This window comes from Spea bombifrons, chromosome 1, assembly GCF_027358695.1.
Source record: "Spea bombifrons isolate aSpeBom1 chromosome 1, aSpeBom1.2.pri, whole genome shotgun sequence".
Taxonomy (NCBI): domain Eukaryota; kingdom Metazoa; phylum Chordata; class Amphibia; order Anura; family Pelobatidae; genus Spea; species Spea bombifrons.
The window spans coordinates 155,591,590-155,605,951 of NC_071087.1; the positions used below are offsets into that span (position 1 = coordinate 155,591,590).

The 14,362-nt window shown below is 39.5% G+C and overlaps 1 protein-coding gene and 1 long non-coding RNA gene across 9 annotated transcripts in view; one reads left to right on the forward strand and one right to left on the reverse strand.

Moving 5' to 3' along the window:
* Window positions 1–1,896: 1,896 nt before the first annotated feature.
* On the forward strand, window positions 1,897–2,535 carry LOC128475854 (uncharacterized). Its single transcript, XR_008346899.1, has 2 exons — window positions 1,897–2,077; window positions 2,237–2,535. It is a non-coding gene; the product is annotated as an uncharacterized LOC128475854 (long non-coding RNA).
* A 7,621-nt stretch (window positions 2,536–10,156) lies between these two features.
* NEDD4L (NEDD4 like E3 ubiquitin protein ligase) overlaps window positions 10,157–14,362 on the reverse strand; it is a 183,638-nt gene continuing 179,432 nt past the window's right edge. For all 8 annotated transcript variants that reach the window (XM_053448183.1, XM_053448182.1, XM_053448181.1 and 5 more), the window contains 3 exons: window positions 13,462–13,558; window positions 12,813–12,885; window positions 10,157–11,020 (listed from right to left, as the gene is read on the reverse strand). In XM_053448183.1, the coding sequence (XP_053304158.1) occupies window positions 10,918–11,020; window positions 12,813–12,885; window positions 13,462–13,558 (273 nt within the window). In that variant the 3' untranslated portion in view covers window positions 10,157–10,917. The remainder of the gene's footprint in view (window positions 11,021–12,812; window positions 12,886–13,461; window positions 13,559–14,362) is intronic.

Consider the following 14,362-nt stretch of genomic DNA (forward strand, 5'->3'; position numbering starts at 1 on the left):
CCGAAACAAAACTCTCACTACAAGGTCAGTTAAATGTAATCTTATCTGTTGTTGTCAGGACCTATTGCATTGAACATTTTGGAATATTTTATGTCCAAAATCAATTATTTTTTACCATTCTGCTACCTGAAGTTTGAATTCTTCTTGTTTTCCTTTGGTTCACATGGAATCGGTGTCATCGACGCATTTATGAAATACAATATAAAAATGTTTTGTGGAACATCTTCAATTCTCATTATTACACGGGAAAAAAAAGGGAAAAAAATATATATAAATTACTCAAAATAAATAAAATAAAAGTCTAGAGCTCTAGTTACTGTGTGACAAAGGATCCAGCAAGTATTCAAGATCACCATGCTGAAAGATGGGCAGGAGAAAACAAATTGGATAGAGAAGGAGCCAAATGTCAGTAAAAGTTTACAATTTATTACATTATATATTAATAAAATCTTACATTAAAACTGCCACAGCAAGTCCATAGAAGTCCCACTTAGTTCATATAAACAAGCGAATCCACCAGCTGCCCAATACTACGTGTATGTGGATATATTTAAAGTACGATGTGGAGTTATGTCACCTTTAAGACATTGACGGGCCTTTGAAGGGCTCTGACATCTTGAAATCCTATTTATTGGCCTTATTAGAGGTATCACTAACATTTACATTAGAATCAGGAGCGAGCAAGGGCACAATTGTGAACAACTTTGGACCGGCCTGGGGAGGCAGGAACGCAGCAAAAGAGAGGCTGCTCGAAAGAAAGAGCGCGAGGAGCTAGAAAGGAAGCTGCGGGTGAGGTGAAGAAACTTTAGTATCAGATCATTAAGGGCACAACAACAGTAAACATGAGAATAAGATATAAATAATAAAATAATAATAATAATAAATAATGTTACCAAATTAACATTAACTGGTTGTACTTTCTGACCAAGTGTCTCCGGGTGACACACCCCACTCCCCGCTCATTTCCCCCTTAAACAGCAGTGTGTCCCATGACATCAGAGAGAGCGTCCACCGACTTCCTGCCCACATCCTGCAAGGGGGGCTCCAGGTAGCCGGAGCCACAAAGTTCCCAGGTATGCTCATGGCTATTTTGTGGTTATACCTGCAGCTTTGTGTTTCAACACTTCAAATGTGGTGTTCTTTGTTAAATACGGCTACATTTCATGCCATTGCTCCCAACCAGTAAATTGGGATTGGGTACAGACATAATATGGTTGATTCACTAAAGCGGGAGTCAGCAGGACAGCTGAAGTTTCATCTTCCTGACTTCACTTTACATTATGAATCGCCAAATGCATGAACGGGCCCCAACGCAAATCCCTACCAACTCTATCTGTAGTACAAATAAAATGACACTACAACATCACATTATATCATTCGTTTTACTATTTCAGAGTATTACAATGTTTCAATTTATTGAGATTGCATCATCTATATAAATCAAATACTAAAGTCTTTAGATTTTTTTAGATTTATTTTATCAACATTAAAAATGATGAGAAACAGAACTGTTTCTATATCTATATGCTTTTTAATCTTGACATGTGGAAATTAGCTTTAACATATGCTTTGTTTTTCTTTTTAAACAAGCAAATAAAGATCATGTTGTTTTATTACAGCGGGTAGAGTCGGAGATTACACGGTTCAGCTGGCTCTCTTCGTCTTATCTGTTTGTTTGCACACATAATTATTTAGGAATCTGCCACCCAAGGGGAATATCAACCATCAGCCGCTCCCTCCACGCCGCCATCTTTACTGTTGAGTACCAGGATATGATGTCAGCGTTCTATCTTTTAAGGATACAGTCCTCCATAGTGTTAATCAGTGATCTCCCTTTTAACCGACCCAAGAGGGCAACCAATTGTGAGAAGCATTCATTTTTTTTGGGGGGGGGGGGGTAATTGGGACTGCTAAAAATTTCAACTACAAAAAAGCTGGCTGAGCATTCTGGGAATTGTATTCCACACCATAGTCACTAAAGTGTTTTCTCGCCGGTAGAATCTCTGCACATGACATTGGCAGCACGATGATAATGATTCATAGCCTCGTGGAACACACAGAGCCTCCTGAAATGATGGTAAAAAAAATAAAATCTAGCACTTTATAGAATTTGATGGACATGTGATTTTTCACTCTATGTAATTATCACAGGACACGGGAACGAGGATACGTGAAGATTCCGACTATAGGTGGCAAACATAAATTGTGATGAAACGTTTGATTTTTTGTTTTATAGCGTGGATTTCAACGCTCAAAGGCATCCTGATAAAAAATAAAATGTCCGTCATCGATGATGAATAGACATCTCCAGCTGGGTATTATAGATTAGAGCAGAAACGCGTGTTGTAGAAGATCCGAGCGATCAATTACTTTTAACTTGTTTAGGATGTGGAAGCTACAAGAAAACTGCAATTTGGGTGAAACCTTAGAGCAATTTATAATGACATGTTATAAACGGCGACGGGAAGAGAAACAGGGTTTTTCTAGGTGTTAAAGTTATATTTTTCCAGAAGGGATACAAACCGAAAAAGAAAAGCGTTATACCACCGAAAAGGTAAAATGTTACACATTTACTTAACCTCTTAATTTACCAATATGTCTTATGTGTGTTCATGATACTGATAATATTATATATATTTTTAAAGTTAATCTTTAAAAAAAAAAAAATTCTTCCTACATTATTAATAGAATTAGGCGCATTATAAAGAATAATAATAATAATAATAATAATAATAATAGGAATGAAGTATGTAGAATATATGAAAAGAGACTAAAGCAGTGCCCCAATCTCCAATGCTCAGGGTAAGTGGGCATCCCTTGCTCTTTAACCAAGTTTGGGACACTTTCTCCACCAGGCAGGCCAAGCTAATTTTAATAGTTACTCTGTAGTTAGATTTGCAGGAGATCCTTGCATATCAGCACATAAAGATAAGCATTCTTGAGCGCCATGGATGCATTTAGGGACAAAATATCAAAGGTGGCCAACGCTGTTTCCATCTTGAATTATATATGACGGACAAATCTGTTTATAAAGCCTAAATCCACTGGAATTCCCAATTTTCCAGAGAATTTTAGAAACAGAAACAATAAATTTGCAATAGTCCTCAATGCACTAAGGTCACCTCTTTCCACACTTACAGGAAGAATCGTAAGCAGAAGTGTGACATCATAACCTGCAAGAAGGAAACTTGTCACCGCTTCTCTCTTTCTTGCATTGTAGGGGTTATCGCTGGTGGGCATGGAGCAACCATCATGGAAAAACCCTCTTTTTCTGATTACGATACAATCTCTTCTGAGCGAGCCAGAAGAAACACCTGCTTAGATCCAAACATTTTTTTTAGCACACAAACTACCCAGCAAGCCTTGTCAGTTGACCAAGGGCTCAACTGTAGGACAAAAAGAATTAGGGCTATAAATCATGCTATAAGCAGATTTCCATTTGTATTTTAACGCAATAATTATATTGTTGATCTGATCTCAGTGATAGTCTTTACTATATGACTAGGAGTGTGAGAATGAAAGCCATATGCGCGAGCGCACCCTTCTCTGCCACACTACCAGCCTGTCCAAGGTGAGCGGATCTTGACCTGAGATATCAGGAACCACCAAGGTCTACTGGTGAAACACTGGTAAGCTATAGGCCAGCCATCCAACCCACACAGGGAGTTATAGAACTCTTCTCTGCTCCCATATCAATTACTAGGAGTCATCCCTACCTGAGTGCTTCAACAGATGGCAAAGGGACGAAAAGAGGGAGACCATTTTGTTCTGGGGGGGGTTATCTAAGAAAACTTTAATCGGCTTTTTTGTCCCTTTCCGATTACAATTAAGACGCTTGTCTTGGTGTGAAAGTTAAGCTTTTAAAGATCTGGTCACAATACAACACTAAGTTGCATAATTATTTAAAGATTTTCTGAATGATTACTTGATCCCATTAGCAGTGAGATTGACTGCCTGCGTAACCTTTTTTTTTTCCTGTAGCCTATTGTTGTTTTGTGGCAGTAAATTCATTTTAAATTAAAAAAAAAAAAGTGTTTTCAATAAGGGGGATTTGCACGATTCAAGCAGAGAGAGTGATTGAAAAGTCCTGTGCTACGGACATTGCCAGGGATCTTTGAATCTTGCTGGATTTCCATGTTTGTTCCGGTACGTTGACTGCGCGCTTTGCTGCGGTTGCTCAATGGGCAGACCAAGTTCAAACAGTGAGAGGCCAGACGAGGTGGGTCCTCAAAGTTCTATCTCCCACCAGGGTTTCTTGTTGAAATGCCGTTCAAATACGTTATCACTAAAACGGATCCCACATGGAAAATTCCATATTGACTCATTGCTTTAAACCTCCAGGGGCTTCAAAACCTGTGGGTTATATACTCAGGGAGGAATTTCCAACGTTCAAAAATAAGTCTAAAGATACTCTTCAGGATAGGCTTCAGAGGAAAGTTTAAAAAAAAATGAGTCTTGGGTTACTGGATAAATTGGGATCAACACGGTTAGAATGTCGTGCCATGGACTCTTCAGGACAGATAACACATGCTCATCACGCGAGCTACAGAGACAGATCCGTTTGCAGGAGGAAAAGAAGTAGGTTATTTTATGATGTCATCGAATAAACAAAGGATATATACACAAATTATCAATATTATGAAGACCCACGTCAAAAAAACGCACAGTCTTTATCATAATAAGAATAATTAAAATATTGTTGTGAATATTCTATGTTTTTATTAAATATTTCGCAATATGCATAATTCTTATTACAACACCTTCATTTTTGAACATATGTCTCTTTACAAGAAAGCATGCAAATTAATTATTTTCCATTAACTAAAGCCTTTTATAAATCCATATTACCTTAAAGTAAGAATTCTACATAAGCAACCTTTTTTTCAGCTGTTTATATAGTCGTAAGGTACTGAGAATCCGTCACGTAAATCATGTCAGAAATAAGATTTCCTTATAATAAATAGGTATAAAACAGTACAAACCGAAAAATGAAAAAAGTTTTTCAGTTTTAGTAAGGCATCACTTTGAATTTGAGATGTTTGGCATTATTTTATAATAAATAAAATGGAGAAATGCCTGGTGACAGAAAAAGACAGGCCTTCATCATCAGGGGCATCCAGAGAGGGGTCACTTGCCCCAATCCTGGATTTAATGAGGCCCATTGGAACAGCAGTCAGTTAACTAGACATAGAGAGCAGAAAAACACCTGGTAGTCAGGGCAGTGCAGCAAAAAAGCTGTTATTTACCAGTAATTCTGCTTCCCCTGGGTGGTAAAAGAGAGGTTGCCTGCGTAGAGTGCGAGTGCCACAGAGAAAGCTGCAGGTGAAGTAAGGGGGTGCAAAAGAGAGTATGAATGAGTGAATGAGGGAAGGAATGTATAAGTGTGTGTCAGCAACGATGTGCATGTGTGATTGTTTGTGTGTTAGAATGGATTAAATTAAAGTAAGCATCATTAAAACAATCCAAACGCTGGGATCACCGCCTGTGGAAGAGGGGCAAGCATTTATGGAAACTTGGAGAAAAAAAAAAAACTGTTAGGAAAAACAACCTCCAAAGGCTGCCTGGGAGTACTTTGACTAGTTTGACAGAACAGTTGAGTGGCAGAAGGTCTACAATCCCAATGTGCCATCTTATTCTATGTACATAGGTTTCCTAAACACATCATTTATTTTACAAGACTTAAGAGGAGGGCCATGGGCCAAGTATCACTAAGAGGCCCAACACATTCGAGGGACAATATGCTCACTGGACTATATGGATCCCGGGAAGAATATCATAGAACGGCCTTAGAAGATCCATAGAGGAGCCAGTAAGGATCCAACTGGAGCGTAAATTTGGAGTTCAGTTTACAATCAAAACAGACAAAGTTACTTTGGCCAGTGACCCAACATATTAAAATCAGAGTAGCCTAGAGGGGGAAATTGCCTCTACGACCCGCTTGTCAGCCCCCCAGTAAGACCTAAATGTATAGTACATCACATTGGTTCCATTTTCAAAACATCACTGATCACATCATCTCGTTTGTCACAAAGAAACCTATGACCTGCAGTATAATTTACCGTGAACCACGATGGGTCTAATTCTTCAGGTGTTCTGGAAATTAGCCATAAAATTCGCTATACAGCCAAGCTGGTTGTTTAATACACCCGAAAAAGCCAACTCGATGGACCCCGACAAAACAAAGATAAAACTATAAGGGTTTGATATAAAACATTGGATTAGAAAAAAATGTCAACAGCTTTGATCTCCATTTTATAAAAAAAAAAACAAGAAATACAGGAAAGGGAAAAATGGTGAAATCTGGGATGTGGGAGATTTAACACAAAGTTTTGTAGACACTTAAAACTAGATAGGTTTACGATTTGAAAATTCAACCCACAACAGCAGAATTTACCCCGGACACACGAGATGACCTACTTTTATATTTCCAAGGCTTGGCAACGGCGCCCCCTACTGGATGAAAACAAACAGTGTTGGCATATTTATTATGAACGTTTGCATTATGAGTAACGAAGAAACAGAAATCCTATTTTTCAAGCTTATTAAAGAGCCACAGCACAGTAAAGATGGAAACATTCATAAATTAAAGTGATAAGGTTAACTCTTTAAGTGCTACTGTGGCTTCGTGGCTTCCGCATTTTATGCATTGTAGAAAGTGTATGGCCGGGTTCTGTACTGGGGCTAAGTAGAAAAAAAATAAAAAAAGCACAGATCTAAAACCAGTCTTATCACCATAGTAACCAATGGTCCAGTTAAGAGTTAGATTCCACTAGATTGTAAGCTCGCAAGAGCAGGGCCCTCTTCTCCTTTGCACCAATTTGTTATTGTATGTGTTTATAAATTGTTCTACTGACTGTAACAGCGCTGCGGAATCGGCCGGCCCTTTATAAATAAATATAAAGTAATGTAATTGGTTGCTGTCACACTTGGCACCCCAGTCACTGTCCCTTTAATTCTAATAATGAATACTAATTTCAGGGTATAACGTTGAACCCATACTCAGAAGTGAGATGCAATTGCGACAGAGCCCACAATGCAACCTGATCTAGTATAAACGTGTTTGAAATGTGAAGGTTAAAATGGAATTATCTTTTCTCTACCGAGCTATTTAAGTTCTTTAAAGAACTAGACCTTTGTAACATTATTTTTTATTGTTTTTTTTAAAACATTTTTATTATACAGAAAGGAAAAACATTAGTCAACGGTTACGACGTCAAACATGAATAATATGCTTTTGTGTTTTACAGAAAGATAAAGAATATGGTTAGTCAGTCAGGCATTAATACCATTGACTAATGTTTTTCCTTTCTGTATAATAAAAAAACAAAAAAATAATGTTACATAAAGAACTAGACCTAATGAAATCAGCCTCCAGGAGCCATGTTGCCGGACACGAACAGTCAGAAAGATGATCAGATAATGAAAATAAAGGCGACTTAGAAAACTATACAATACTTCAATCCATAATACATGCGATGAGTCAAGTGCCAGCAGGAATGATGTCTTGGTTTGTCACACATACAAAGTCTCTTGTTTTATCTCAGGAAATTATCTTGAAAGTACAAATTCCACGATCTTCTACAAAGCCTCCCCGCCGTTTCTATTTTTCTCTTTTAGTATAAATCTCTATGCTGCTGGCAAACGCCTTCCGAGCCGTGACTTGGAATATCCGACGACATTGTGACATTACGCATTCACACCGTAATGTATCCATTGTCAGTAAAGAGCATTCCGTTGTAATCTGACCTAAATATTTGCACGCAGAATTTCCCAGAAACTTTCACAGATTAAATGTCATCTCTGAGGGTAACTCCACTTTTCATTTTTGTACGAATTGGCTCTTTAGCAAAATCTTCACCTTCATCATAATATGTATTTTTGTCAAAGCAAAGGTAGAAAGATAGAAACTTTGATGGCAGATAAGGCCCATACGGCCCATCTAGTCTGCCCATTTTCCCCGGTTTAATGCTTTCCTTGTCTTCAGGTAGGCTAACCGGTGTCTCATTAAGATGGATCTATCTAGATGGTGGTGGAACTTGGTCTCCTTATCCAAGATTGAAATAATCGAGGTACATCAACTTTTATGCAGGCCAACCACAATTAACCCCTGGTGATCAGGAGCTGTACCAACACTAAGTAATAAGTTAATATTCAGATTTCAAGCCTGCGGTAAAAATGACTTCTCACAGCTGCAGCGTATAAAATGATTTACAATACATACAGAATGAGTTCAGTTGAAACATGTACGTATCTCTCTATGGGTACAGATCTTCTAAACAAAGAAATGATTTATAAGCGAAGCTACGTGCGCATACACTTACTAGACTAGACTGTTTTGGGCAAATAGGTCCTGACATACAATAAAGACACGAAGAAGGCTTTCCAGACGCCTACAGGAAAAGTTTCTCTTCTTCAGGGAATGATAACGTTTAGAAATAACAAAAGCACTCGTCTCGTATTCTTCGCCAGCTATGAGAGGAGTGGAGTTGGAAAGGTAAAACAACTTTAGATAGTATCATTAAACTAAGTCAGCGCATGTACCGAAACACAACCATCTCATTGACCTCCGTCATGAAGCCAGGAGGCATCTGGGTTCCACTTCCACTCGGCTGTGACTCCATTAAAAAGTAGGAAGGCGTCATTCTGTACAGACATGCGATAACAACGTGTTATATTTTTAATTGGTAAAGATCATCCCTTCATTGGCTAGCCGACGTATAATGGATTGCAAGCTTTTGAGGCTATCTAGGTCTGATCTTTGGGCGTTGAGTAATCAGGCAGAAGTATCTATGGATTAAGGGGACGGGCAGCGTCCGGGTAATTCCATTTAAAAGTGTACCATTTTTTTTTTTATTTTAACACATTATATAATCGTGTAAAAACTTAGCACACTTTTGTGAAGAACGTTTAGAGAAAGAAAAAAATCTACAGTATCGGTTTTCTTTAACATTCTACATTTCAGTGAAAAAAGGACTAAATCACAAAAGAGACATTCTCAGGCACTACAGAATAGGCATGCATCAGGTCATATACAGCAAGAAATATAACAGTTATTATGCCCATTAAACAAACTCTGTGTGATTAGCAAACCACAAAATATATATTTATGTATATGCTTATATATATATGTATTTAAAAAAATTTGGGGGGGTGATGGAGGGGGCCCAGCTATACATTCCATCTGTTTTATAGCAGCAGCTAGTTTTTAAAAGATAAAGGACCACATAAGGAATACAAGAAGACATTAAGAGGCAAACTTTGGCACGTCGGCTGCTGTGGACTACAATTCCCAGCATGCATCGCCATTAGGCGGAACTGTTCGTCGGTCTTAATCCAAAGCACCTACAGTGTCAGAAGCTGTCTCTGTCACTCAACGGGGGGGTGTTTGTTAAAAACAGGCGTTATATAAATAGGTATAGGCATAAGAGGGACATACTGTAGCTATCGTATGACCTCAGAGTGTTACATAAAGTGCCTTTTGATTTGGTGCAGTAATTAGCAAAGCATACAAACTCCTAGACGACAGGTATATGGGGGGGCTCGGCAAATTCAGATCCCGCAGAACCCCCGATTCAAATGACTCCATTTACAAATAGTGAAAAAAAATTAATACAAGAAAAGTTCTGTACAGCCACCCGGCAGAAACATGAATCATTTTCATACATCGAATGGCACTTTCATTTATATCCTATATATATATCTATTTTACACGGAAATATTACCAACAGTAATTTTTGCAAATTACTTTTTTCCCCCCACATGCTACATTGGCGGTTATTTTATTACTTGGTATTTAAGAAAAAAAAAACGCATTTGGCTGTCAAGCATAGAAAAAATATTAAAAAATAAAAAAATAGTAAAAACGACGGGTATTCTGATGAAAAAGTGGCTGTGTCACCATAACAACCAATGGAATCATCCTATCAGCAGGGGCATCCTATTGGTTGCTATGGTGATAAGACTACCTTTCAAACCTAAGAATTTCGATAACACATTGTCTGGCGCTCAGGGGGTTAACCCACAGAAGCATGGTGAAAACTAAGGAATAACGTGTTACGGGAAGAGATTCTTAGTGGGTTTTTTTTTGTTATATTGGTGTTTTTTTGTTTTAGTCCAACGCCAAAAAAAAGGCTTTGGTATAAAGTCAGGCATGGCATTAAGAGAAAGATGGCTCGCGTACCAGCTTTAATTCGAAAGAAATAAAATTTGAAAATAGATCTTAAATCAATTAAAAAGTAAACATTGGGTTTTAATACTCTACCAGTGAAGTGATTAGTTCCATTCTTTGTCATCACAAACTATGTAAAATAAACATTAAACCTCTGAATGCTAGAAGGTTCGCAATGCAAAGTCCCTCGGGCACCCCAGGGGTTATCGGGCGTCTGAAGATACATAAAGTCCACCTGAAATGTCATTAAGCATACAATGGAAAGCTTGCTGTACAAAGCCTATCGTCCACGTTCTAGAGTTCAGACGTCTGAGTAACCTGCATCGAGGGTGGTTGGACGATGGCCACCGACGTCGGTCACCGGTTTCTCCTGCATCAGTTTAAACGGTAAAACTGCAAACCCTTTTGTGCCAGCAGCGTCCAGCATCTCACGGGCAACTGCGTCCAATCCTCCTCCTCCTTCTTCTTCTTCCTTGACACCAGAGCAAATGTTGTAGCAAATCACGAGAGAAAATGATTTGACTTCAGCGTAAACGGACACAAAGTATCAACGGCACAAAACGTGTCATCCTCGTCCACCGTCGCAGAATAAATATCTATTATCTATATTCAGCAAACCGATATTGATGAATATAGATGCCACTATTTATTTCCTGACAGCCGTCCCTCTTTAAATCACTGGTAATGTCCGTTTTGTTGACGCGTCCAAGCGCTCGCGGCGCTCCGCAGGATGGAACCCGGCGTCTTCTTTAATCGACGCCTTCGAATCCCTGAGCGTTCTCCACGGCCATGAGAAGCTTCTCGCGTAGATCTTCGAAAGATTCGTATGGAGGTAAGTCTAGGCGATTAAAGCTACAGGAGAAAAGAAAACCCTCGTGAGACAAACTATGGAAAAACACGTCACCAAAAGCCAAAGCGGGGTACACCTTACATGCTTTTGAGATGTTAATACTGATTGAAGAGTTGGGTACGAGGGGTTAAATGTCACCAGCTGTTAAAGGTCTATTAGCATCCAACGTTACTTCATATCGCTGGGGTAAGTTAAACAAATTATGGCAGATCTGCCACTCTCTCCAAATACTGCAAGTTAATTCCTATTTGCTGGTGGGTTAGTTCAGGCAGGGGCTGGGGTTTGGGGAGACTCCAGGGCAGTAAATTGTTTAAATAATGCTAATTTTGCAATAGCTTTCACCTTCCCAGAACGTAGGCCCTAGAGCCGGCAATGGGGCACCAGGGGCCTAGAGCCGGCAATGGGGCACCAGGGGCCTAGAGCCGGCAATGGGGCACCAGGGGCCTAGAGCCTGCATCGGGGCCAGCAGTGGGGTTGCCAGGGGCCTAGAGCCGGCAATGGGGCACCAGGGGCCTAGAGCCTGCATCGGGGCCAGCAGTGGGGTTGCCAGGGGCCTAGAGCCGGCAATGGGGCACCAGGGGCCTAGAGCCTGCATCGGGGCCAGCAGTGGGGTTGCCAGGGGCCTGAATTAATATGTATGAGCTGTAAGAATCAGGACTGGGGGAATCTGTCTTTTTAAGACTTGTAGTCCAAATCTGTGCTTCTCGCTACAAAAGATCAGTTAATCAGGGAAGAGTTTTTGAGGTTTTTTTTTACAGCAGGCAAATCGGGCAGACATGACGGGCCAAACCGTTCTTACCTGCAATTGAATTCTGCGTTTCTATGAATAAATCCCTGGCTTGAACGCTTTCAGTTTAAGATAGCGAATGTAAGTTCTGTAGAATGCACATATCACTAAAGCCGAGGGGACTGCGTCTGCCATCGACCCGTCACCGCACCGGGGTCGGCATGACATGGGCCATTTAGACGTTATCAAACAAATTGACACCCTTTAGAAATTGCTGATGCGCGGATATATTTCTCCATCTAAACGATTTCTCTACTTTTACATGAAAAATTTAACTGCTTGCAAGAATTTCACAACTCAAGGACTGGAAGGGTTAATTGGAATGCTAACTGGTTAACGGACCTTAGAACCACCGTATTTAGCATATTACCTTGTCCTATCCCATTTTCCTTTTCTTTTTTTTTTTACACCCAAATTATATATACAATTTATATATATATATATATATATATATATATATATATATATATATACACACAGTATACATAATGCTTAAAAATCAAGGCTTTACAAAATTACAAGAGCTTTAAAGATACATTATCAAAAAAATGCATCTGTTGGAATTATGGATAAAAACTTTTTGTTTATCACTACTGTAGAAACGATGGACAGAAAACAACCAGTTTAGATAGTTTCCAGAAACTTTGGCAAGAATACAAAACTCTTAGGGCGCCAATTTTTCCAGTCGTTCCGAGATGCTTATATTATTAGCTAAAAGGCATCAGCGTTAGGGGACCAGACATTTAATGCCTCCTGCATTTCAATGATTATTACATTTTTCACGTGGAAGTTAATGTCTTCTGCCACCAGCCGCAAAACCCATCTAATAAGTCATCTAATAAACTACTGGACCGTAAAGCATTGCCTCGGCAACACCTTCCTGAGATAGCACGCTCCCTTGTTTATTAAGTCGCGGATGTTCAAAACAACCGTAACTTTATCAAACGCGATAGTGCCATCATTAACATTCACTAGACTCAATGACTGAGACGCTGAGGTCTACTCACCATGTGTGAGCTCTGGGCAGCTTATCTGGGCTTCCCCACTGCTCAATTGTAAACAGCTGAGGACCGTTTGAACCTGGAAGGGAAAGAACATTACTAATAATAGTTACATAAAACATCAGGGTTCACTGGTGTTAAGTAAATGAGAAGTAAACAGGATCAGAGTCCTAACTCATCTTGGGGTACAATCATCACACAGAGCCACGTGAAGATACGGGATAGTAAAATACAAAATAAGAACGCTTTCAATGACTTATGTCCTATGCGGGGTAATTAAAATATATATATATTAGATACATTCCTCACAAAAGAATACAGCTGCTCTACATGCTGTATAATTAAGGCACCAAACAATGAATTATAACTAAGCCAACTATGCTCAGTCTTATTAGTAAGCCATTGTAGGCGAAACGCATCAGGAGTGGCCCCCCGGGACCTTCATCCCGGGAACTGAATATTCTTTTATCATACCGCATGCATTGTCGCCACGTCTTGTTTTTAATTCCAATTAATTTTGATGCCTGTGGGCCGGGATAGGCTTGCAGAAAATATTTTCAGTTTCAGGGTGAGTTGTCCACCATGGGCTGTGGTTGAGTTAATAAATTCCTGCGAGGGTAACGTGAAAGTTTGATCACAGCACACGCCAACTTACCATATAGTTCAGCAAATCCATTCATAGGCACGCGCGATGTCCCCGTCACGAACTGAAGCAAACGTATACGTTTCTCGGCATCCATGAGCAGCACAGCCTACAGAGAACGCGGACAACAACAGAAGCAGCTGTTACACTCGGAGTTATATGCGGTTATAATACACAGTTCGATAGTCTAACAGTCCCCAAATCTGCCATTTAACCCCTCATTGGTGGGTCCCCTGAGAAACAGATGGCCATTAAGTTAATTAACAACAAAATAATAATAATCATCTAAATTTTTCTGGTACTTTTTTCTAATAAGCTTCCCTCCTGTACGTATTTAAATGTTACTATCATACCCACTCCCTCTCTTCTTTCCTCCAAGCTATACACATTGAGCTCTCTTAGTTTTTTTTTTTATCCTGCAAACTATTTACCATTTTTGTAGCCCTCCTCTGAACCCTGTCAATGTGTCGATATCGTTCTGGAGATGGGGGTCTCCAGAACTGTCCCCAATACTCCCCAATAGGTGATGTTTGACCTGAGATCTGTAACGTGCCGAATCACCTCCCTTTTCCTGCTATTAATGCCACTGACCATACACCCCAGCACCCTGCTCACTTTTTTCCCCCCAACACTTTATTGCATTGTCTGCTTACCTTTAAGACATCAGAAATAATTACTCCCAAGCCCCTGTCTCCTGTTTTCACTGACAGAACAATGTCTCCAATACTATATTCTGTCGGTGACAGCGTCCAGGTCTATTATTTTAGTTACCCAGTCCCAAATGGTGGTTTGGCTACATGTAATTGAACTACTAGTTAAAAAGGTCCCCTATACACAAGCAAGCTTTATAAGTTCTACCTGGAACTTATAAAAAGTATTAAACTAAAACTTCAGAGATACACAATACACAACT